We start from the raw sequence: 24,341 nt of genomic DNA, 5'->3' as shown, positions 1-24,341 counted from the left end.
TCACAATAATTAATAAATAAGAACTTTCATAGTTTGGACTTGTGATGTTCTTTTTATGATTATTATTATTAATAATATCCAAAAGTTTGTGGACACGTGTTTTTTAAACATCTCATATTTTAATTTATTTTATTCTAAATGTAATTATTAGTATTTCTTAACTAGATTTATTATCTGTAAATGTTGAATATCTGTGTAATTAACATTTGACATACTTTTATATTTGATTTTATAATTGGGGTTTATAATTGATCATTTCTAAGTGGGATTTAAAATGAAAGGTATGTGTCGGACAAATGCATGAATTTTACAAGGTTATATACATCTTTATGTATTGATTGATTGATTGATTGATTGATTGATTAATTAATTGATTGATTCACTCTCAGTGGTCAGTTCCAGACATCACTGTTTTACGCGCACTGGGTTGAGGGTCCCAAAGTGCCCCCTGACGATACCAGGCTGTGACAGAAACTTTGTTGTGCTGTTGGTTTCCTTTCACAACCTCTGTTTGTAAATCAATTGCTCTTCGGGGGCTTTTTAAGGACAAGAAGATTTACTGGTTCTTTGTTAGGATCCTATTCAAGTGTGAGCTCTTTCACCCTCCCCCTTCACTCCACCCAGGGGTTCCTCATGGGCTTTGTATTTTCAGGGTTAAATATATGATACATGATGTTTTGATGTGTTAAGTGTCTCTCCAGGGTTAAAAATAATACAATATACGAAAAATATACACTATTAATAAATAAAATATATAAGTTTTCACGCGCGGGTAAAAAAACCGTGAATTTGCTGAAGGGTGCACTTTTTTATGCACCCTTCTTTTGTTCTCATGAGAAAGAGGTTTATACTGTATAGATGTGAGACTGGTGAAGGGCTGAGGATGTTAAACACCCCACTGTGTTCCTGCGTGTTGGTGCCTGCGCGCTCGCTCGGGTTTGGGTGGTCTGGAGGAGTTGCAATGAACCCATGAGAGCGAACGCACACACACACAAACACACACACACACACACACGCACAATTTGTGAACTTGTTGAAGACATGTCACTGTGCATCAGGACCGGATTTTACCGCCAGGAGATCAACAAAACAGTTTGGGATGTTCCGGAAAGATACCGAGATCTCATCCAAGTGGGCACCGGCGCGTACGGAACCGTATGGTGAGTTCTCGGGTTTTACGCACAGATTCCAGAGCGTCCTTTTTCCATCTGAAGACATAAACGCTCACTGAGCTGCGATACAAAGCTCAGAGAAATCACATGGGGGTTTTGATAACTTATTTAAATAAAATAATAGTCATAAAAAAGAAATGCGCAATTTTTCCACCATGGCGCATGAGGTTTGTTTTAGTTTGCACTGCAATACGAATTCAGATACTCGCATTAGTTTGTACTGTACTCTTTCTTTAAAAAAATAAAACTTCATAAATGGTTCTATGGGTCAAGAGTCATGGTTCTGTGAAGAACTTGTAGCATCTATTGCTCTGAAAGTTCTTTAGAAAAAGGTTTTTCATACTTAATAAGTCAAACGATGATCATCTCATTAAGCAGTTCACCAAACAGGACCAAATCTGATCCTCTGACACAAATATGATTCGGTTTAAATCATTTACTGTAAGGTCTTTGGGGAAGCAAAAATGCAACCGAGAACCAGAAAACCCGTTTTTTGGTTCTTCCTGGAAAGTTTTTTTTAGAAGAGTTTGTAATTTTTATGAATTTTGACTGTGGTAGCCTTTATGTCTTAGAACATATTATTTGGCTGTTTGTAGAACATTGTAAGGATGTGTGTATTGTGATTGTGTAAAACCTTACTAAGAAATCTCCAAAAACACATTCTTAATACCCTAACAGTTGGTGATTCCATGAATCAAAGAACAAGATTTTGTGGACACCTGGAGTGACCTTGGTACCAGATTGGTGTGATTTTTGAACATCTCATTCTTTTGGGAAGATGTTCCACTATATTGGGGGGGATTTGTGCTTATTCAGTTAGTTAGGTAGGTAGTGATGTAGGTGAGGTGAGAAGGTCCGGGAGGCAGTTAGCATGAAAAATGGTGTTCAGTAGGGTTTATAGCTCTGTAGCAGAAGATCTTCCACTTCAACCTATATCTTCAAAGAGCTGGCTTTGTGCACAGGCACATTGTCATGCTGGAACAGGTCTGAGTCTCACCCTTTCATGCTTCTGCATCCAAAGACGTCCTACAAAGGAGATGGCACATGTAAGTCTATTTGTCCACATACCGTATCATCTTGTCCTTTCGCAGCTCTGCCGTCGACAGGAAGACAGGACTACGCGTTGCGATCAAGAAACTCCACCGGCCCTTCCAGTCTCGGCTCTTCGCCAAGCGAGCTTACAGAGAACTGCGACTGGTCAAACACATGAAGCATGAGAACGTAAGTTTTCAAATGATCGGTTATAAGCGTGTTATTTCTCACATGATAAATCTCAATGACAACGTTTATGTCCTGAAACAGGTCATTGGACTGTTGGACGTCTTCACAGCTGAGCTATCTCTGGACAGGTTTCACGACTTGTGAGTCAAATACTCGTTTTGGAGAACACATACTTCTAGTTTTGATGTTTGAGCATCACAAATGCTTCTCTTGTTCTCGTTCTGCTAGTTATTTAGTGATGCCATTCATGGGCACTGACCTCGGGAAGCTCATGAAGATGGAAAGGTTGTCTGAAGACAGAGTGCAGTTCCTTGTCTATCAAATGCTCAGGGGGCTGAAGGTTAGAGAAACTTGTGCACACTTTATATACACAGAGCGTTTGCACGTTTTTAATTCAGTGTCTACAGAATTAAAAAAAATATGTACCAGTTTCTCTTTGTGATCTAGATATTGACTTGTTGCCTCTCTCTTTCTCCACAGTATATTCATTCTGCTGGGATCATTCACCGAGTATGTGACCTCTGACATGTTAATTATATGCGTGGGGGGCTGGGTGGTAGGATGGCCACTCCATTCAACTCTCACATTCATCCTCTGTCTATAGATCTTCTGTCTTTTTTTTTTCCCCTCGAATGGGTCTTGAAGTCAGACGAAACTTGATAACTGTGGGGAGTGAGAGTGCAGACAGGGCAGTGTTGGAAAACAGGGCTTTTGCTGAATCTTGGATGAATTAAATATGTGATCATTTTCAAGTGATGAGTTTTCTTTTCATAAACTGTTAAAGCCAATCGAGGTCCAATATGCAAATTCAGCTCTCCTAATTTGGAATATGTGAAATAAGTATTTTTTTTTGGTGACATTTCTGTGTATCGCTCATTAAAGTTCAATACAAGGTGGTATTAAGTTTTTCGGCACATTACTAATGAAGGTTGGTGTTCCCTCTGACTGTGCGTGCAGCCTTGTGCTGCCATCTGTTGGCGTGTTACAAAACTAGTCTGGAAACTTTTTGATACCAACGTGTTTTTATATATATATATATATATATATATATATACAGTACAGACCAAAAGTTTGGACACACCTTCTCATTCAAAGAGTTTTCTTCACACTGAAGGCATCAAAACTATGAATTAACACATGTGGAATTAAATATAGAATTATATACATAACAAAAAAGTGTAAAACAACTGAAAAATGTCATATTCTAGGTTCTTCAAAGTAGCCACCTTTTGCTTTGATTACTGCTTTGCACACTCTTGGCATTTTCTTGATGAGCTTCAAGAGGTAGTCACCTGAAATGGTCTTCCAACAGTCTTGAAGGAGTTCCCCAAGAGATGCTTGGCACTTGTTGGCCGTTTTGCCTTCACTCTGCGGTCCAGCTCACCCCTAAACCATCTCGATTGGGTTCAGGTCCGGTGACTGTGGAGGCCAGGTCATCTGGCGCAGCACCCCATCACTCTCCTTCTTGGTCAAATAGCCCTTGATGCCTTCAGTGTGACTCTACAATTTTCATAGTCATGAAAATAAAGAAAACTCGAATGAGAAGGTGTGTCCAAACTTTTGGTCTGTACTGTATATATGTGTGTATATATATATATATATATATATATATATATATATATATATATATATATATATATATATATATATTTATTTTTAGCCTCTGTAAGTACAAAATATTCAGATGTTTGGAAATGTAACCACATGACCAGACAGATGAGTGTGTGTGTGTGTGTGTGTGTGTGTGTGTGTGTGTGTGTGGAATAAATCCATGGTTATGTGTCTTCTCTGGTTGCTCTTCAACAGGATCTGAAACCAGGGAACTTGGCTGTGAATCAGAACTGTGAGCTGAAGGTAATAAATTACATAACATGTGGATTCATAATGTCCTGTAATTGCTATTTATAATAAATAGTTCAACAGACTGGATCACACTGAGTCTCCGTGCTCTTGTACTTCAGATTCTGGACTTTGGCTTGGCCAGGCAGGCGGACACGGAGATGACGGGTTATGTTGTGACTCGGTGGTACAGAGCACCTGAAGTCATCCTCAACTGGATGCACTACTCACAGACGGGTAACACACACATACATACACACACACACACACACACACACACACACACACACACACACACACACACACACACACACACACAGACTTACTCCTCGTAAATGTACTGTATGGCCAAAAGTATTTGGACACCTAAGCTATATGTGAGTTCTGAAAATCGCATTCCACATTTAGACCTCATTTGTTTTTTTAATAAGATCCACAATTCTGGGAAGATGTTCTTTGTGGAGATTTGTGTTCATTCAGCAACAAGAGGTTGATTAGGAAGGTAAAGGTTTAATTGATTGTTCAATACGGTTAAGGTTCAAGAGCTCAAGATCTTCCACTCCAACTGGTGTAAAGCACCTTTTCATGGAGCCGGTTTTGTGCATGGGGGTCATGATGTCATACTGAGTCTCCTAGTTCAATTGAAAGGAAAATTCCATGCTACATCATCCAAAGACGTCTGATACAATTGTGTGCCTCCAGTGTGTAGGAATAGTTTGAAGAAGAAACACATATGAGTGAAAAAGTCAATACTTTTGTCCATATATTGTTGCTGGTTATTGATCCACCACACTGGTAGCTTAGATGTTCCTTAAAAATGTAATCTGAACACGATTGTGTTCTTCGAATGATGCTTTGGAGTATCGAAAACGTGTCTCATTAAATGTTATGCATTTACTGTTTCTTGTGTCTTGCAGTTGACATCTGGTCAGTCGGTTGTATCATGGCGGAGATGCTCCTTGGAAAACCTCTTTTCAAAGGGAATGATCGTATCCTTACTGAAACATCAGCACCAACCAACAAAATCCGTTGTTACATGATTTCTGTTGATCTATTTTTCTTGCAAGATCAGACGTAACATTATGACCACCTGCCTAATATTGTATTGGTCCCCTTTTTGCTGCTAAAGCAGTCGTGACCCGTCGATCAGCAACAGCATGAACTTTTTCAGCAGTTTGAGCTACAGGAGCTCGTCTGGTGGATCGGATCACACGGACAGCCTCCGCTCCACGTGTGCATCAATGAACCCTCGGCCGGTTTAATCAAATCAAATCAGATTTTATTTGTCACATACACATACATACAGGGTACGACATCCAGGGAAATGCTTTGTGAAGTGCTTACCACTGTTCCTTCCTTGGAGCACATAGATACTGATCACTGCAGACGTCTAGACCCAGACGTCTAGACATCACAATTTGTCAAATCCTTTCCTGTATTATTTACTACACCACTCATAATGTTATTCCTGATTGGTGTATGACTGCATTCACAAATTGGCTTCAATAGGCAGCACTTAGATCCAAAATGGCCGACTTTCAGGTTTAACTTTTATTTCCATGCGATTTAATCCTTATCTGTTGAGCTGTAGATTTGGACCAGTTGAGAGAAATTATGAAAATCACCGGGACTCCAGGACAGGACTTTATCGTCAAACTCCAGAGTCAGGATGTGAGTGGTCCGGTGAAACACGACCAAGAAAGCAATAATGCACACAATATTAGATTTTGATATTTATATCAGTGTCCATTTTTCAGGCTAAAAACTACATTCGAAGCCTGGCCAAAGTGCCAAAGAAGGACATGCACTCGATTTTCTTGAAATCCAGCTCAGATGGTAAGTAAAACAATACAGCGAATAAACTTTCCAGTAGCAGTTCCAGTTAAAGTGCATGTACTCTATGTGATATGTGTGTCTTTGTCTAAGTGGTGAGAGCCATTGACAGAATGCTTGTGTTGGACCCTGACAAGCGTGTGAGCGCATCGACGGCTCTGGAGCTGCCCATGTTCTCTGACTTCCGTGAGCCTCAAGAAGAGACGGAAGCTTTGCCCTATGATCACTCCGTGGACAATGCTGACCTGCCTCTGGAGCAGTGGAAACGTAAGAGCATAATGAAAATCAGGATATGTGTCAGTAGGAACGATCGGACGATACCATCATCTTATCCTCCTTATGTCTTCTCTACAGGTCACACATTTACAGAGATCCTGTCCTTCAAGCCACCGCTCATAGAGTTTAGAGACTCCAAAGACACCTCTCTCTAAGTGGATATACACTCACATACACTATATGGCTAAGTTTGTGGACACTTAAAACCATAAAATATGTATGTGCTTTTCTGAACACCACATTCAGTCCATTATTTGCTGTTATAATAACCTCCACTCTTCTGGGAAGATGTTCCACTAGATCTTGTGGAGGTTTGTGCTCATTCAACCACAAGACGTTAGTGAATTTAAGTAGTGATGTAGGTGAGGTGAGGAGGCCGGGAGTGCAGTCAGTGTGAACATTTAAATGTTTAAAAGGGTTGAGATCTCCACAGGAGGCCACTCAAGATCTTCCACCAAAGCCATGTAATGCATATCTTCATGAACCTGGTTTGTGTACAGGGGCATTGTCATGCTGAAACAGGTTTCTGTCTCGTAGTTTAAGTGACGGGAAAATGTCACGCTGCTGCATCCACCTGTTTTGGAGAAGTCGGGTGTCCCAATACTTTTGGCAGCATCTTGTACTGATTAAAAACCTGCCATTTGAATGGTTCCTGCTAAAAACACAAAAGATTTCCTTGTATAAAGATCGTTTGTGTGTTTCTAGTAGCTTGTATATTGTAGACCGTAAATATTTCGGAATAAAACGTGGATCAGTAAGTTTTTATGTTTATATACTGTATGTGAAAACTATGTGCTGTGGACATCTCGTGTGATTCATTACATAATAAATGACTTTCTTTTATCCACTGACTCGAAAGACAACGGAAAAGTCAACATCTGTCAACATCTGCGTTGAGTAAGAGACTTTTTCATCGAACACACCCCCAGGGATGTGCAATATTCAGGTATCCAATCAGCCACACGATGCATACAATCATGCAGATGCAGATCTACAGCTTCAAGACCAGGTGATTGTTTATTCCCAGGATGGCCTTCAGATTCCTGATCTTGGATGGCGTGATTGAGTTGAATCTTTTTGCACAGGTGCTTTTCTGCTTTATAATATAATATAATATAATATAATATCGTTTCAACCGATTTGACCATTATTTTTTTCTGACCCTCCAAAAATCCACAATGATTTAATAATCTTTAATAATAATGTAAAATCGTAATAATAAAATAATAATAATAATACAAAAAATATAGAAAATAAACACCACAAAAAAACCAACCTAAACGTTATCCTGAAAAAGTATGTTTTAAGAGCAGCTAAAAAAAAATATATATATAAGCAAAATCAGCAAAAATCAGTTTCTGAAATAATTTACATGGATTTTCCCTGTTCTGATGTTTGATGTGAGTATTAACTCGAGCTCTTCACCTGCATCTGCATCATGTATTTGATAACTGCCCGAACATATACTGCATAAAGTCTTCTGCTCTTTAGCAGGTAGATACTAAACTACAGAAACTGCATGGGAGATAAAGAGCAACAGCAACACAAAGCAAAGGAACAGATTGCTGTTTGGCTCATTTTCCTGATTAATGTGTTTGTTTTATTACTCATGCAGTGTGTACCTGGCCTCACCTATCTCAAAATCCTCCACATTTCATACTTCTCAACCATGGCTTACACACCTCTTTTATTTTCTCTGCTCCTGCTGGTTCCTTCACTCCAGTTTACAGGTATGGAGTTGTTGGTTTTTTTTTTTTATCACATATACCACTCAGGTTATGAATTATATAAAGCACAAGAGCGTAAAAATGTTTCTGGGTTATTTTCGACAAGCTCATGGTGTGGACACGTCAGGAAAGGACCCATCAAACACCCAGCTTGATGCCAGCGGACCCTGTGAGTGCTTGGTTGCATTTCTGACTTTCATACTGCATTGACTAATAAAACTAATACGATTCGAGTTCTAAATAGATGAGATTTATCTGAGTGTGCATTCGTTGGCAAGGTTTATATGTTTCCTGTTAGGAGTACAAAAAGTTGCTTTCCACTGTTTTAGATTTTATGGATGACACCTAAATACAGCTGATACATAATTTACTCACTAGATAACATATAGTGTATTATAGAATCGTACAGTATAACTTCATGTAAAATAAAATACAATATACGATTCTGTATATACAATATTATCATATCATATATAGTAGTCAGAATGAGAATCAAAATCGGAATAATTTATTGATTTCCTAGCTTAATTTTTTAGTTACTGTTGCGCATAGTAAAAAAAAAAAAAGAAGAAGGAAATAATCATATTAAATTATATATTAACTGAAATGAAATGTGTAGCCGCAGTGAAAAGAGACGAGAGAAAAATCTGACTACAATAATAATTATAAAGGTTATTGCACATGTAACTATTGTTATTATTGCACTATTATTGCTCATGATATTTACAATATATAAGTGTGGCTTGAAAATCTATCAATATAATTCCATCTATATTATCTATATCATGGATTAGCTGTTTAACACTCAGAGGAAGGAGTTGTATAGTTGGTTATTATATTGCAGTATCATAAAGTATCGTATTGTTTAGTAAAGTATAGCGTAGTGTCCAATACTATAGCGTAGCATAATGTTCATATAACTCATATATAATTCAGTGGCTTCTACCATAAGTTTTAGTTCCTCTCATTTTATTACTATGTGATAAGAAATGATTGTAAATGCAAACAATGTGCACTAAAATGCTGAAAAATGCGGCTTTATACAGGATACAGATACCAACTTCCAAACAATCGGTATATATATCATCATTTATAGAGAGAGATGTAATACCTTCTGTGTGGACTTTTGTAATAATTTAACTCTTGTTACTATACGTTAATATATTCTCACTGAGCACTTATTTTACGCTATTATTTATAATTCTCAACCCTGAGCATCTCTATTTCTGCTGAGGAAACTCCGACTGCAGGAATCCACCTTGAGTCAACAGTCCAGCCGGTGGAGTTTACGTGATGGTGTGAACGGTTTCTTGACACACATTGTGCCCAATCAATCATCGGTTTTGAAATAAAAGTACCCATCGGGTTCTGATTGTTCTGTTATGAAATGTGTTTCAAGAGAGAGAAATTAGCAAGAGAGAGATTAGCAAGAGAGAGAGAGAGAGAGAGATTAGCAAGAGAAATCAACCGGAATGTATTAAAAAGAAAAATAATGAACTATCTATTTATTTCAGATGGGCCAAGGGGTCTGTCCATTCTTGGTCCAGATTCAGTGACTGTAGGAGTCCCTTTTACATATATATGTGCCGCTGAATGCTCACCGACATGCACTTACATGATGGGTTTCGATAACCAGACTGGACAGGGCAATGAGCTGTTTGATACTTTGAGACAGTGGGTGAAAACCAAAATAGTGAACTGCACAGCAACAAACCCGGCCACCGGAATGTCCTCCACAACCAGGAAAACGCTGCGAGTTTTGGGTAGGATATCAAAATGTGGCCCAGACCACGCAATCACTCACCTCTCATCACGTACAAGTCTTTCCCTGTTCCCGAACTCACGCCTGTTACCGATTTTCTTTTCCAGAAGGACCAGTAGACGTCAAAATCAGCGGGCCAAAGACCCTGATGCCAGGAGAAACTCAGCGTTTTCTGTGCAGTGCCACGTGTAAACCCTCCTGCACTTATACCTGGACAGTGGATGGAGATCCAGCTTCTGGCTCCGGGGATGAGGTAGTGATCAGAGCACCTACGGACGCCACCTCGGGAACCATCATCTGCAAGGCCACAAACAGCGTGTCTGGGTTGTTTGTTAGTGTGGTCCAAAATCTAAATGCTACAGGTTACGCCACATTTCCAGCAGGTACATGAAAAAGTTACTTATCATTTTCTGCTCTTTGGTATTTAAAGCAAACATGAATACAAACATCTGTCTCCAGTACACTGATTAAAGAAGTCGAGACCAAACTCTACATATTTCATATGACCTTCAATACAAGTCAATTAGAGGATCAACATTAATTTCCATATCTCAAATATAATAGCCAAAATACAAATCTTTTTATTATGGATGTTTTGTAATGAATCAGTTGTAGTTTTTCAGCACAACAAAGTTTATATGGAGTTTGTCATCCTGGTGATCAAGTACCAACTTCAATCTGACTATATTTGGTGATAGACCTTCACGTTTACTTTACACCAACCCTTCAGGCCAGTGATGGATGTCCATATTCTGGTACCTGATGCCTTAAATTTTTTTTTTTCCCTTTGAAATGATGTCTGTGTGAGATATTTTATGTTTCCATGCAGTAGTTTGTTGCTCACAGTAGCTTCTGTTGTTTGGGCAGCAGTACGTGTTTTCGCTTGTAATTTAGAAGCTGCTAAAATCTTCTGGAATCTTCTATACGGGTAAAAGCGTCTGTAAAACAGTGGGACTCCCGCTGGAGTTCTGACTTACAGAATTGGAGCCATTCAATTGTTTCATGGTTTAAACCAACGCAGATGCTCCAATTGACTTTCCAAAAGAATAAAATGTGTGGACTTCAAACCCATATGAAAAATCCTCCAATAGAAAGTCCACACATCCTACTGTTTATATAACTGACCCAATAAACGGTGTGAAACCTTTCATGCAAAGAAAAGGAAAATTTATGACTGTTTTGATGGTGGGATTTTGTTTTATTTCGCAGGTCGGGCCACAGCTGAGCGAGCGGAGCTGCTGCTGCTTTTTGCAAGCATTATACAGTTTATAATAATGAATACATTATGACTCAATATCAATGTGACAAACGTTTACACTCTCACTAGTAATATATAATTATGTAACTGAATTATAATGAGCGAATTGGGTGGTTAATAGATCATTAATACAAAATCAAACCTTCCCCCCCCCCAGGAGTGAAAAAAAAAAAATCACAGCCAAACATATTTCATTATTTGAAATCTATATTTGAGGGATGAGATGCAGTTCTCCTCGTTCGTCTCTCCACAACACAGCAGCTAGACTCCATATTTCTTCTTTAAGGCTTTGACAGAATCGTCCTCCAGGCCTGCATGAGAAATGCACTGAAACAGCTCCTGTAACACTGCGGGAAGGAAAAAAACAAAAACCATTTCCTGTAATTACTAAGGAACATAAAATCTTAACACGGATATGATGGAGTTTGTGGTGGAGGGAATAATGCACACGTTCTTCGATTGTTAATATTTCATAGCGTTTCTGTAATGCATGATTATGGTGTTGTGTGAATGGAAATTGGAAACTGATAAATCCTAATGGCGTACGATTATTAGCTTCACGTCCGATATCAACACCACATGGAAAAACGTTCCATGAACGTCACGGTGATTTGCAAGTGCTTTTTGAACATCTCAGTCCAGATTTCCCCTCAGTGTATGTTATAATACGCAATCTTTGAGCTATTAGTGAGAGCAAACACTGATGTTGAGGAGGTCTGGGCTTCGGGTCAGTGTTTCAGTTGATCTTAAAAGCTCTGTGCAGGACAATAAAGATCTTCCAATCCCACCTCTAGTCTTAATGGATTTGTGCATCCTCTGTATTTCAGTTAAGGGAAATCTAATAAATCTGATGTGACAGTTCATAGTAAAACCTACATACACCAATCAGGCATAACATTATAGCATTAGAACATTCTGAGTGGTGAAGTGAAGAACACTGAGGATCTTCATAGTGGCACCTGTTAGTGGGTGGATTTATTTATTAGGCAGCAGGTGAACATTTTGTTCTCAAAGTTGATGTTAGAAGCATGAAAAATGGGCGAGTGTAAGGATTTGAGGTAATCTATCAAAAGTGCTCCAGGGAAGGAATAGTGGTGAACCGGCGTCGGGGGCCAAAATTTGGTTATATCATATGCACACAATGACCGACTGTAGCCCATTTGTATGCTGAACACAATGCATCAAACACCATGCATCAGAATATTGGGGTTCAGATGCTGGATTTCTCAGGAGAAGGTCATGAGTTTAAATCCCAGCAACACTAAACTGCCACTGCTGTGCCCTTGAGCAAGGCCCCTAACCCTCAACTGCTTAGTTGTATGAATACAATCATTAAGTCGCTCTTGTGAAGGTGTAAATGTAGAACATCCAAATGACCACCAATGCCAATAGATGAAACTCAATCTAATGGAGTGAGCTGTATGGACACAAACGAAGCATGCCAGTGCCACTGTAATGTAATAATGTGCCAGTGCCACTGTAATGTAATAATGTGCCAGTGCCACTGTAATGTAATAATCACATAGCATGCAATAAGAAACTGAGTGGAAATCCAACTCTTGGCACTTCGTCCAAATGCTTTACCTTCACGGCTAATATTCTATGGAAGAATCCGGTTGCCAGCGCTGCACTAAACCCACTCAGAAAGTGCATTAGGCTTAATGTGCACACAAATTACACACAACTGCATCGAGAACTAGAAGAACTTGCGGTAGATCTCAACCCGTCTGGGTTCCATACGCGAAAATCCCAACCTTCATACTGTAACGTTCATACTTTAAGAATTTGTAAATCCAAGTATGCAGAAAGTCATGATGAGCACGAAGACTCAAAGGATTCCTATCGGATTAATCGGAAATTAGGATGTGATCTGGTTCCCTGGTAAACAATTCATCATATATATTTATAAAGGGGAAAAAAAAAAGATAAATCTATAGAAAGAACACACCTTGTTTTTCAGGGGACAACATGAACATGACAACCATGTCAAATCTTCTCACGCTGGACAAACTTTTTAGGATGGAGAGAATGAGTGATGGGTCTTCATTTCTGGGGAGAAAAGTTCAAAATACACGAGAAGAAAGCTGAGTGGATTTTTATAATGATATAATGGGAAATTATAAAGGAGTGATAACCACTTATAACTTACTTAATGTAAAAACCTTGAAGTACGCTCAGAATCTTATTGAGCACCTCAGGACTCAGTGTGTTTTGGAAAATCGTTTGAAAATCATCAGGATGAATTTGCTGAAACAGAACAAGAACGTCGTGATGGACACCACATGATGGAATTGTACTGGGTTGGATACGAATACTAAGAAGCAGCGCCACCTACCTTTAAATACTGATACATGAGTTCAGGGTGATTACCAATCTTTCTTAGATCTGCTTCTAGCTGGAAGCTGTTTGCAGGAGGTGGAGGAGGAACTTGAAGTTGAACTTGACAAGAGGAGGACGATGATGAGGGTTTCTCCGTTTTAATGGGGACTTGTTCCTTTCTCTGCAATGCATTCTCTTTTCCGAAGGAATCCTCACATGGGACTCTGAAAGACAGATAGCAATAACCGGAATCAACAGTCGTCAAGATGAGATGGTTGAAGGCACCTGGCTGGCCTTCTTCTGGAGTCAGAGAGGGTTCTTCCACAATGACAGCGCTCCTATACACAGCTCATATAACAATCATAATGATGGTGGAAGTTATAACTGTATGTTTATGGGAGATTTTGGATCATATTTTTAGATAGCAATCACAGAGTGAAGGAACATCCTTTTGTAGATCGTTTATTTCTCCAAAACGATCCGAGAGATTTTTTAGAAGCACGGTGAAGCTGCTCTTTATGATCTACTGAACATCTGCTGGACAACATGATGAACATTCATCCCTCAGAATTCCTAATCCCTTAGCACACAGACTCGACGCATTCGACGCGAGAACTTACATAGCTGGTGATTCTGATGGAGGCTGTGATATCTCCTCTATCTTCTGGATCTTAGCCAATGGCAAAGAAGAGCACAGAGGAGCCTCACATTTCATCTCTCTCTCTGATGAAGAAGCTGATGCACTGGACATCGACCCAGACCCTGTGGAGCTCGCCTTCTCCGTGACTCTCTCCGGCTCAGCCAAGGGTGTGAGCTTTCCACCAACTTCCTCGATCTCGATTCTTCTTAACGGCTTCTGTTCGGATTCAGACAGTGCGGTTAAAACTCATACACCGATTAAAAGTATCTCTTTATCTACAAAAGATTTGAGTTTATTGGAGGTTCACTTTGGATCTGAGGTGTTCCGGTATGTCGATTGGCTGCACTGTTCTTCTCTGTGTGCCATCTGCTTGTTCCGTGGTTCCCATGTGGAGTTTTTTGAGCTCGTTCATCGCTTGCTTGTTTCCTGGTTCGAGTTTCAGAAGTTGCTCGAAATCTGCAGAAATGAATGACATCACATTATATATATATTTTGAATAAATCAGTGCTACACTTCTGAGAAGCTTTCCACTAGCTTCTGATGTGTGACTTTGAGGATTAGTGGTGAACTGAATTGTGGAGAATGAGCTCTAACCTGCTTTGGCATCAGAAAGTCTTCCCAGTGCCACCCTGGCTGTGCCACGTCGAGCGAAAGCTTTCGAGTACGTGTCGTCCAGAGCTATTGCTTTGGTGCAGTCTTCTTCTGCCTCAGCATATCTACACAAAACACACACACACAGGAAGCTCCAAGATTTACATGTCAGTCGTTCCTTTAGACATAAAACACTATAGAAGTTAAAGATTGTGGACACCTGGGCATAAGATTGATGTGTGCTTTTTTTTGAACATCCCACTCCATATTTAATCCCCATTTAAATCTTTTGAGAAGATGTCCCACTAGATATGGAGAGTGTACTGATTTGTACTAATGTATGAGGAGGTCTGGGGTGCGGTCAGTGTTCCAAATCATCCCAGTAGGGTTTAGAGCCCTACTGAAGGCCACTCCAGATCTTCCACTCAAATGTGTTCATGGAACAAGAACAAGTTTGGGTTAGTTCAAGTGAAATGGAAAAACGTCCCAGTACTCTTGCCCGTGCAGTGTGTAGGATCAAAGTAAATGTTTAAAAAAAAAAAGGATAATTTTAATATATGTGTGCCGTGTGTTTTGGATATCCACCTCTCAAGTTTGAGGTAAGCCATTGCCCTGTTGGCAGCAAGCAGAACGTTTGTGTCGTCGGCCTTCATGCCTTTAGTGTAGCAGTCCACCGCCGCCTCGTATTTGCCCTCTTTGAAGTAAGCGTTTCCCTGTGAGAACATCGCAGAGAACACAAACTGACCCTGCTGCGCTACAGACAGCGAGTCTGCTGAACGTGTGTATGGTTTTGCTCGGATGATGTTCTCACCCTGTCCTTTTGCACCGCCGCCTCTTGCTGTCTCTGTTGTTCCGGTTCCAACTGCTTCGGTTTTACGGCTTCTGCAAGCGGCACCTCGGACTCGCTCTTCTCCGCTTCTTCGCGCTTTTGGGAACCTAAAACCTGCGGGATGGAACGTTGTAAAGAAAAGAGTTCAAGACTCGAGCTTCATGACGCACACCAAAAACAACCAGGTAACGGTAAGACGGGAGCCGACCTGGTTCAGTTTCTTTATCTCGTTCTGAGCGTCGAAGTTCTCCGGCTCCATCTTCAGCACCGTTTGGTAATCTTATAATTCGAAATCAACATCGTTATGAGCACAATTTCAGATAGAACGTAAAAAAGTATTGTAATTACAGGGGCAGGAGCATGCAGGAGAACCTTCAGGAGATTGTGTAGATGTTTACTCCCTCACCTTCTAGAGCACCGTGATGGTTTTTAAGAGCAAATCGACAGGCTCCTCTTCGGCTATAAGCTTTAACGTATTTGCTGTCCAGCGCTATGGCCAGGTTACAGTCCGACTCAGCGACAGAGTATCTAAAACGAGATTCAAGAAGAAACATTCTCATGAGTTTTGCTCAGATGAGTTCATCCAAACTTCACTGCTTCATGTGCACGAGTCTTGTCCTGGTGTGGCCATACGGAGCTCATCAGCATCTTAAACAGCCCTGCTATCAATCCAGTTGAAACCAGATCTTACTACCTTTTTTTCAGAAGGAAAGCGGTATATTGGTAGCGATTCTCTCACTTTTTCAATCTGAAGAAGCAGGTTGCTCGGTTCACGGGAAGAACCGGGCTGTATGGGTCTGCACTCATGCCTCTGGTGTAGCACTCGATGGCGTCATCATACTTTCCATCTTTGAAAAAACTGTTACCCTGTAAAAAAAAAAAAACAAAAAAAAAAACAACCGTAATAAGTAATTGGTCATACCTGCAAAAACATCAACATACACGGCGTGTCCAAAAGTATTGGGACACCCGACGCACACGATTGTACAGGACTTCTTTGGGATAGTGGAAGATCTCTCGCTATAGAGCTATAAACCCTACTGAACGACTTCGAGGTGAATGTGAGCGCAAACCTCCACAAAATCTAGTGGAACATCTTCCCAAAAGAGTAGAGGTGTTATCCTAACAGTAATGTTAAAGTAATGTTCAAAAAGCACTTTTACCTTCTCCTTCTCCTTCATGGCTAGGTCTCGATCTCCTTGCGCTTCCTCAGAGTCGGAGTCATTAGAGTCAGCCGGGCTGGTGTCTTTATCCAGTGCCTCGAGGGCCTTGTCCTGAAATAAACAATTGATCGATTATCGTTTAGAAACTCCACAAAACCAAAAATGGCATGTTGTGAATTCGAAGTGATGTGAAGAGTACCACGTTGAATTTCTCCCAGGATTTATAGTCGTATGATTTTATTCTTTGGACGGGTTTCTGCTCGCCTTGAACGTTCTCATCCCGGACTTGACCTCTGACCCTGCGCTTCTTCTTGTAGTCCTTGTTTCTTACAGGTGGGAGGGGCTTCTGTGGTGGGTAGAAAACAATCAAAAGGTGTCGCAGAAGAAGACGAGAGCGGTGTGTGTTTATTACAAAACCTGTACCTTATTGGAAAAAAATCAATCGATGTATATGAATAATTGATACAACTACATGGAAATGGGTTTGTTTTTATATATTTAATTTTTTAGGAAACATTATAAAAATATCCTTTTATAAATCATTCAACCAATCAGGCGTTTTATTACAAATTCTTGTGAAAATGTAAACTGCTGATGTTTGGAAAATATTAATAATACACTGGTATGTGTGTGATATATACATTTCAGCTACATGTAAAAAAAAATATCATATCAGGGAATGTCGTTGACCTGAGGGTCCGCCAGGTTTCCTGCACGAAGCTGTTCATCCTTTTTCTTGATGTCCTCTTCCCAGCTATTGAGATCCCTCATAAAGCTCTGAAGATCCTCTGCATTTTGACGCATCTGCATTTGCAGCTCCACGGCTTTGTTTCCACTCAGCATGTTTTTTTATACCAGTCAGTCTGAAACAGAACAAAGTTCTTCACCAAACGTGCCGCCTCATAATATCGTGGGGATTTTGATGGCTTTTTACTCCCACGATGTTTCAAGTAGAACCTTTGAAAGACTTTGTTTGGACGATCAGTAGTACGAGTACACGGTAAGGCCGAAACTATGTGGACACCTGAGCATCAGATCCATGTGGACGGATGCCGGCACAGTGTTAGAAGCGCACGGTTGTGCAGAACCTGCAGCTTTACAGGTTCCTTTGAAATAAGATTAAGCACAAGAGCAAGCGAGCTGCATGAAGATAACTGCTGGTGTGAAGGTTGGAGAGGAGGAACTTCTTCACAGGGAAAACCCTGACTTTCTTAAACTCAACTGAGACAACTGTGGGATAAAACTGGGATACACAGAGCTCCACTGGAAAGCATTTTTTGGTAGAAAACAAAAAAAGGAGGAGAATAAATCTATTTAAACAGCGAATACTTTTGACCAGATATGTTTTGAATACAAACTACAAACGTATATGTTTTCCCCCTATAAACACCAGAATCTCTCAGAAATAATGATCTATAACAATACAAATGACACTTTTGTGTAATAAACACTTTAAAACACAGCCGGTTTGAAGGATGAACGACGCACGCGCAGTTCAGGGACTCCCCGCGAGGCTAACGTGATTAGCTGCTAATGCTTTCACATATAAACCGAGTGTGTAAGGTGACAATTAAACTACTTTTAACATTATAGATACAAAGATAATGTCAGAACAACATTAACATACCGCTCAAATCTCAGGATTAAGACAAAACACACGGAAGTCGCAGGTAGGTTTGAGGAACTCGAGCGCTCAGGTGCTGTGTGTGTACGTCGCCATGACAGCTGAGTCCCAGAATGCTTTGCGCATGTACGAATTGAAAAGTGACCGTATTAAAAAAAACGATGTTGTAAAATATTAGATATAATATTTTAATAATCTAATACTATTAGATATTGATGCAATGAAAATGTGTCAAAAGCCTAATACCTAATAAAAGAAAATGATGCGTATTAAAGATCTCAACTACCATTATATTGTATAAGCTCCGCCCACTTCTGCTCTCAAACTGCGGGTCTGGTGTGACGTTTTGTTTCTACATGTTCTGTAGTTTATTTATATATTAAAGTCGTTTTTTAAAAGTCTGTTTTAGTTTCCCTTTAATCTATTTTCCGTGCATCCACGAAGAAACAGGAAAAGGGCTTGTTTTCTGTAGTTTGGTTCTGGTATATTGGGGGAAAAATATTCATAACGGTCCTTTTTAATTTGTATATATTCTACAATTAAAACTGTATAACCAGAAGCTTTTCCGAACGTTTTTATAAAGAGAATAAATCGATTTGTTAAATAAATCGATTAATTTTAATAGTGCTCAATACTGGCATCTAGTGGTCAAAATAAGGAAGTGCACACAAACATCTATAGCTTCCTAATGCAAGCTGCAGTGAGGTTTTGTGATTCCATAATCCGCATTTCATATTGAAATAACGGGCAGAAAGTAGAGTGGTCATCAATAGAAGTAGAATATAGCGGAAGTATACAAGTAGAATCCATCATTATCATCATCATGGGAAGTGGGAGATCACTGGTTAAGGCTCTGGGTTACTAATCAGAAGGTTACTGGTTTAAACCCCAGAATTTCCAGGCTGCTACTACTGGGCTCTTAAGCAATTATCATGCAAAGAAAGAATTTTACTGTCTAGTAATGTACATGTAATCAATACAAAAAAAAGCCCCATCATCATATTTATATTATTATTATTATTATTATTATTAATATACACCATCCTTGTGATTATGCAGTAAACAGCAAAAAGGACACAACTCACAATCTATTATTAAAACAAAAATTAAAATATATTAACGTTGTCTTTATTCCATATACATGACCCAAATATATTAAGGAAAGCATTTCAAAAGTATGTAACAAAAGTCAGCATTTATTAAGTAAAATGCAACAAATGACAGAATGGCTTCAATATGCAACTGGTTTATATAATAAAATAGCATGCTGAATGGTTTAGGTCAAATATATCACTTTATTCACAATAGTGTGTGTGTGTGTGTGTGTGTGTGTGTCTGTGTGTGTGTGTGTGTGTGTGTGTGTGAGAGAGAGAGAGAGAGTGAGTAAGACTCTAGCACCACCTAGAGGTTTGCATAGTATCGATCTCTGTTCTCGAAATCTCTATAGGCGAACTGGGCGTCTTTTTTGCTGTGTGGGATTCGGCCGAAGGGTTCGTGGTCGCTGTAGCAGCTGTCGAACACCTGGTCCACTGTTTTCATCGCCTCGTCTCTGCTTATCTTCCGCACGGCGAGGATGGAGCGCATGGCACGATCCCGCACGCACTCCTACATCAGAGGAGGAAAGACGGCAGTTACACGACTTACAGCTAATAGAGATCTAGATGTTGTGTTCATCAGGGTTAACACATTTACTTTTCCTCTGTTCATCTACCCATCCATCAATCCTCACATTCATCCCCCTTCATTCTGCTATCAATCCACCCTTCTGTTCATCCAACTATCTATCCATTTATGCATCCATCCATCCATCCATCCATCCATTCATCTCAGCATCCACCCATTTATCTGTCTTTCTATCCATTCATCCATCCATCTAATTATCAATCTGTCCATCTATTGATCTGTCCATCCCTCTACCAATTCAGGCTGTCATTCATCCATCAATCCATCCATCCATCCATCCATCCATCCATCCATCCATCAATATTTCTATCTAATGAACCTCCACAAAAATCCAATATTATTCATATCAGCTCAGAAACGTGTTTTTTACATGTATGCGATTACAAACACGTGTAAGAACAATTCACAACGTTTTCTTGATTTTACAGAACGTGTAGGATCGTAGGAACGTGAAGAGATGAAGCTCAGCGTTTAAGACATCGGACCTTAAACCGGAAGGTTCCTGAGCGGAGCCCCTCACCCTCACCTGCTCTGTTTTAATGTAAAAGCAGGATGTTATCTTACCTGATGGTGCTTTTTGAGGCCGAAATTAAACCTGGCGAGTTCATTGCTGAAAGAACAGTCGCCACTCAGACTCGCAGCCCGGACCTGAGAGGAAAAAAAGAGGGATGACTCTTAAAAACAGAACGTAACAAAGAACTGATAACAGTGTTCCTCCTGCAGTACCATCTCACCTCTGAGCAGGCCAAGTGCTGGTAGTTATTGAACCAGTCGACGTGAGCGCGGCAGTGATCGAAGGCGTGAATCAGCTCGTGCGTGACGACTCGGTTCATATGCGCCTGCTGGTGAATGTTGTTTTGACACAACACAATCTGGAAAAGACGACACGCACGTTTTACACTCAGGGACGTTAAACTAGACGTGCTACACGTTAACGTTTATATATGCACGATATGGACAAGAGTATTGAACACCTTGGAACTAGGAGACCCAAACCCGTTCCACCAGTGCACCATGAGGATACACGAGTCGGAGTGGAAGATCTCCTGCTATAGAGCTCCATCGCTATCGAACACCTTTGGGATGAATGTGAACGTTGAATCTTCACAAATCTACTGGAACAATTTCAGAATACTGAAGCTCGTTATAACAGCGAATGGAGACCGAATGTGGAACGAGATGTTCGAAAAGCACAAGGTCAGGTGTCCACAAACTTTTGCCCACATCGTGTACGGCCGCTCAGACGCAGCTTCGGTTCCTCTCACTTGAGACGTCGTGGCGTCGAAGCCGCCGCTGACGGTTCCGTCGCAATCCTCGCACGAGAAATGCCTGTCTTTGTACACTGCACTGAGAAGACAAGAAAAGTAAAAAGTCTGAAAAACAGACGATGGAGCAGTGAGTTCAAGCGCGACGACGCCACGTACCAGCCCGAGTTCTTCATGGCTTCTAGAAGGACTTTCGCATATGGATCTGAAGGAGAAAGAAGGCGTGAATGAGCATGGAGTGGAATAAAAAGATATATGGAAATAACTTTGAATGGACAAAAAGTAACTTGAATATTTGAAATAATGACAGGGGCATGGACAAAAATAATGGCACCCCTCTACACCTGTATATTGCTGATTATATAAATGCATGAGTGAGCAGGTGTACAGGCGTTCCTAACACAAACGTGCAAAAACATACACAGTATGGCCAAATGTACTGGAACATCTGTCTTTTCCATTTGCACATCTGGTTCTTCCTTAAACTGTTCCCACAAAGTTGGACGTCTTTACTTGAACCCAGACCCAAACCTAGGAGGCACAAAGCCAGCTCCATAAACATACGGGTGGGAGTGGAAGATCTTGAGTAGCCTGCTATAGAGCTATCAACCCTATTGCCTCCTCAACTCACCTACAAACACTAAATATGGAAAGAGATGTTTTAAAAAATCGTATGGACCGGTGTCCAAATACTTTTGACCATTTAATGTATGCTGTATGTTGCAGGGATGAGTCAAGAATATACAGCCAATAGTGTTCTAAATAGTGCTCTGTTTGTGTGTGTGTATGTGTGTGTGTGTGTGTGATCACTATCAGGATCACACACACACACACACACACACACACACACACACACACACAGAGAGCACTATTTAGGAGAGATCATCACTCAGACATTGGTGATCTTTGCTCTATAATCTAATAATAATTGATCACTGTTATTAGAATAAGTGTACTGTATATATAATTGTTCATGTGAAGCAGTAGTGCGCATGCGCGCTGCAGCCCGATCAGGAGCTTACTTGTCTCCATTGCGACGTGCAGCATGATCTGACATTTGTGGCTGAAGGTGAATAAACTTTCCCCGATCGAGCCTTTCTGGTACTTGCTCTTCTTCCTTTCCGGAAACAGGTTGTAGCCAAAGTCATCATTTTGCTCTTTGGTCTGATCCATGAAGCTCCTCGAAGCGCCTGCAGCGGAATTCTTCTGTTTAATCCCCGTTACCGCCACCAGTCCGAGGTCATGGTCTGCTCTACCGGTCACGTGATCCGCCCTGTCACGTGGTCATAACATTAACATAACGCAATACAGAGTTCGTTCCTCTTTTTATTATAACTATATATATATATATATCCTTCTTGTAATCGTTTTCTTTCTTTTTCTTTCTTTCTTTCATAAAACGTGAATAATAGGTTTAAAATGTTAAACAATAATGGGAATGCTAAATGTTAAATTCAGTGTATACAATAAAAAATTAATGAAAAAGAAAGAGCGACCGCCATGTTCAGCAGACCGGGATGTGACGTCACACAACGGCGGAAGTCAAAGACCCCCATCTGACTATCTGTCTATCTATCTATTTGCCTGTCTGTCTGTTTGTTTGTGTGTTACATTTCCAAATATCATAATAATAAAATAAAACCATTACACAACAGTGTTTGTAACTGGAAAAAAGAGAAATCAACCAATTTCACCTAAAATGCCGCTTTCTCAAGCTCGTGGTTGTGAACTGATTCTCAATTAAAGGTTCCCATGTAATAAACTGTTGTAGATATCAAAGCTGTTAAAATGTATGATTGTGATCATGATTATAAAGGTTATAAAGCACCAGTGACACTGTTCTGTTTACACATTTATAGTATGGAGTAATAGCTGTAATGTGTTGATGAGCCACTAGGAGGCAGCACTTACCTGCAAAAGAGACTTAGATGGTTTGTGTTTAAATTGTTTTATACTCATTATAATGTACCTCTGAAGGTTATAAATTAATATGCTGGGGTAAATATCTGCACTAATCTGCATTCTGTACCTTATAATGTTTGGGTATCCTCATCCTCCTCATTGTCCTTCTCAATCTCCTCAAATATAGTATAATAAGAAGAAGAAGAAGAAGAAGAAAAAGAAGATGAAGTAGAAGAAGGAGAATTAGACTGAGAGGGCGAAGAAGGAGATTGAGAAGGAGATAGAGGAGAATATTTCCTTCTCAATCTCCTTCTTCTTATTCTTCGCTCTCTCAGTCTAATTCTCCTTCTTCTACTTCATCTTCTTTTTCTTCTTCTTCTTTTTCTTCTTCTTCTTATTATTATTATACTATATTTGTAGTAGTAGTTTATATATTACTGATCTTCAAATTTCTTAATACAAGTGGAACCTCGGGTTACGAATTTAATTCGTTCCGGTACTTTATTCGTAACCTGAAAAGTTCGTATCCCGATACAAATTTCCCCATAATAATGAACAGAAACTACGGTAATTCGTTCTGGACAACCAAAAATATTACTTAAATAAAAATAAAGAAAATATACACTAATATTATTTACTTTTAACATGTTATATTAAAATCATACCACATAAAAACATACAAAAGAGGAAAAGATCTTTACCGGGTACTTTCCCTTTGAGAAGACTCGCTGCAGGAGACGACGTTCGTAGAAGGGGGAGGAGGGAGAGTTATTGTTTGGAAGGAGAATCTTATTATATTATATTATTTATATATTATTATATATTATATTATAGAATATTAAAGACAGTGTTATTAACACGAACGCTGAGACAATTGTTGCATTAGAAGGAAAATGAGAGCTGTTTCTTTAAGGCTACTATCAGTTGGTATTGAAGTCCAGAGTGAAATTCATTATGGGTATTGTACTTCGGAAAAGACTGTAACGACTGTGAACTGCGATTCGTAACCTGAATTATACGTATGCCGGGGCGTTCGTTACCCGAGGTTCCACTGTATAGTAAATCTTTGACTCTGGATTACTGTGAATACCACATCCAGATACACACACACACACACACACACGTCCCATTTCATGTCTCTAAATTTCCAATGTTGACAAGAAACCAGAATTAAAAGTAATAAATGTAGGAATGTACGCTACACATAAAGAACTCAAGTTGTGCACTGGTCATCTTC

At 39.8% G+C, this 24,341-nt stretch overlaps 3 protein-coding genes across 6 annotated transcripts; 1 reads left to right on the top strand and 2 right to left on the bottom strand.

Annotated features, from left to right (window-relative positions):
• Positions 1 to 713: 713 nt before the first annotated feature.
• mapk12b (mitogen-activated protein kinase 12b) lies at positions 714 to 6,609 on the top strand. The gene is made up of 12 exons (XM_046872627.1): positions 714 to 1,160; positions 2,264 to 2,393; positions 2,475 to 2,533; positions 2,622 to 2,733; positions 2,874 to 2,903; positions 4,200 to 4,247; positions 4,355 to 4,469; positions 5,150 to 5,221; positions 5,824 to 5,903; positions 5,990 to 6,068; positions 6,159 to 6,332; positions 6,420 to 6,609. Exons 1-12 carry the CDS (start codon positions 970 to 972, stop codon positions 6,494 to 6,496), a joined length of 1,167 nt encoding a protein of 388 aa, XP_046728583.1. The 5' UTR covers positions 714 to 969; the 3' UTR covers positions 6,497 to 6,609.
• atp23 (ATP23 metallopeptidase and ATP synthase assembly factor homolog) lies at positions 4,137 to 23,840 on the bottom strand. 4 transcript variants are annotated; one of them, XR_006928448.1, is made up of 7 exons: positions 22,225 to 22,701; positions 21,362 to 21,407; positions 21,203 to 21,284; positions 20,672 to 20,809; positions 20,502 to 20,585; positions 19,563 to 19,859; positions 4,137 to 4,154 (listed from the first exon to the last, which is right to left on the bottom strand). XR_006928448.1 is itself a non-coding variant. In XM_046872631.1 (7 exons), the coding sequence occupies exons 2-7, from the start codon at positions 22,373 to 22,375 to the stop codon at positions 19,656 to 19,658; spliced, it is 705 nt and encodes a 234-aa protein (XP_046728587.1). In that variant the 5' UTR covers positions 22,376 to 22,475; positions 23,806 to 23,840; the 3' UTR covers positions 19,435 to 19,655. The 4 variants fall into 4 exon arrangements, 3 of the variants coding, with proteins under 3 accessions (XP_046728587.1, XP_046728586.1, XP_046728585.1); XM_046872631.1 differs by lacking the exon at positions 4,137 to 4,154 and adding an exon at positions 23,806 to 23,840 and having other exon boundaries at positions 19,435 to 19,859; positions 22,225 to 22,475; XM_046872630.1 differs by lacking the exon at positions 4,137 to 4,154 and having other exon boundaries at positions 19,435 to 19,859; positions 21,203 to 21,279; positions 22,225 to 22,320.
• rpap3 (RNA polymerase II associated protein 3) lies at positions 11,008 to 18,481 on the bottom strand. The gene is made up of 16 exons (XM_046872626.1): positions 18,258 to 18,481; positions 17,321 to 17,493; positions 16,830 to 16,976; positions 16,631 to 16,741; positions 16,207 to 16,334; positions 15,874 to 15,995; positions 15,676 to 15,746; positions 15,450 to 15,581; positions 15,224 to 15,351; positions 14,642 to 14,763; positions 14,355 to 14,503; positions 14,028 to 14,263; positions 13,424 to 13,631; positions 13,238 to 13,335; positions 13,037 to 13,137; positions 11,008 to 11,435 (listed from the first exon to the last, which is right to left on the bottom strand). Exons 2-16 carry the CDS (start codon positions 17,471 to 17,473, stop codon positions 11,350 to 11,352), a joined length of 1,992 nt encoding a protein of 663 aa, XP_046728582.1. The 5' UTR covers positions 17,474 to 17,493; positions 18,258 to 18,481; the 3' UTR covers positions 11,008 to 11,349.
• Positions 23,841 to 24,341: the final 501 nt, after the last annotated feature.

This window comes from Silurus meridionalis, chromosome 18 (genome assembly GCF_014805685.1).
Source record: "Silurus meridionalis isolate SWU-2019-XX chromosome 18, ASM1480568v1, whole genome shotgun sequence".
Lineage (NCBI taxonomy): Eukaryota > Metazoa > Chordata > Actinopteri > Siluriformes > Siluridae > Silurus > Silurus meridionalis.
The sequence above is the reverse complement of the archived record's forward strand: the minus strand, read 5'-3'. Positions and strand labels throughout refer to the sequence as shown.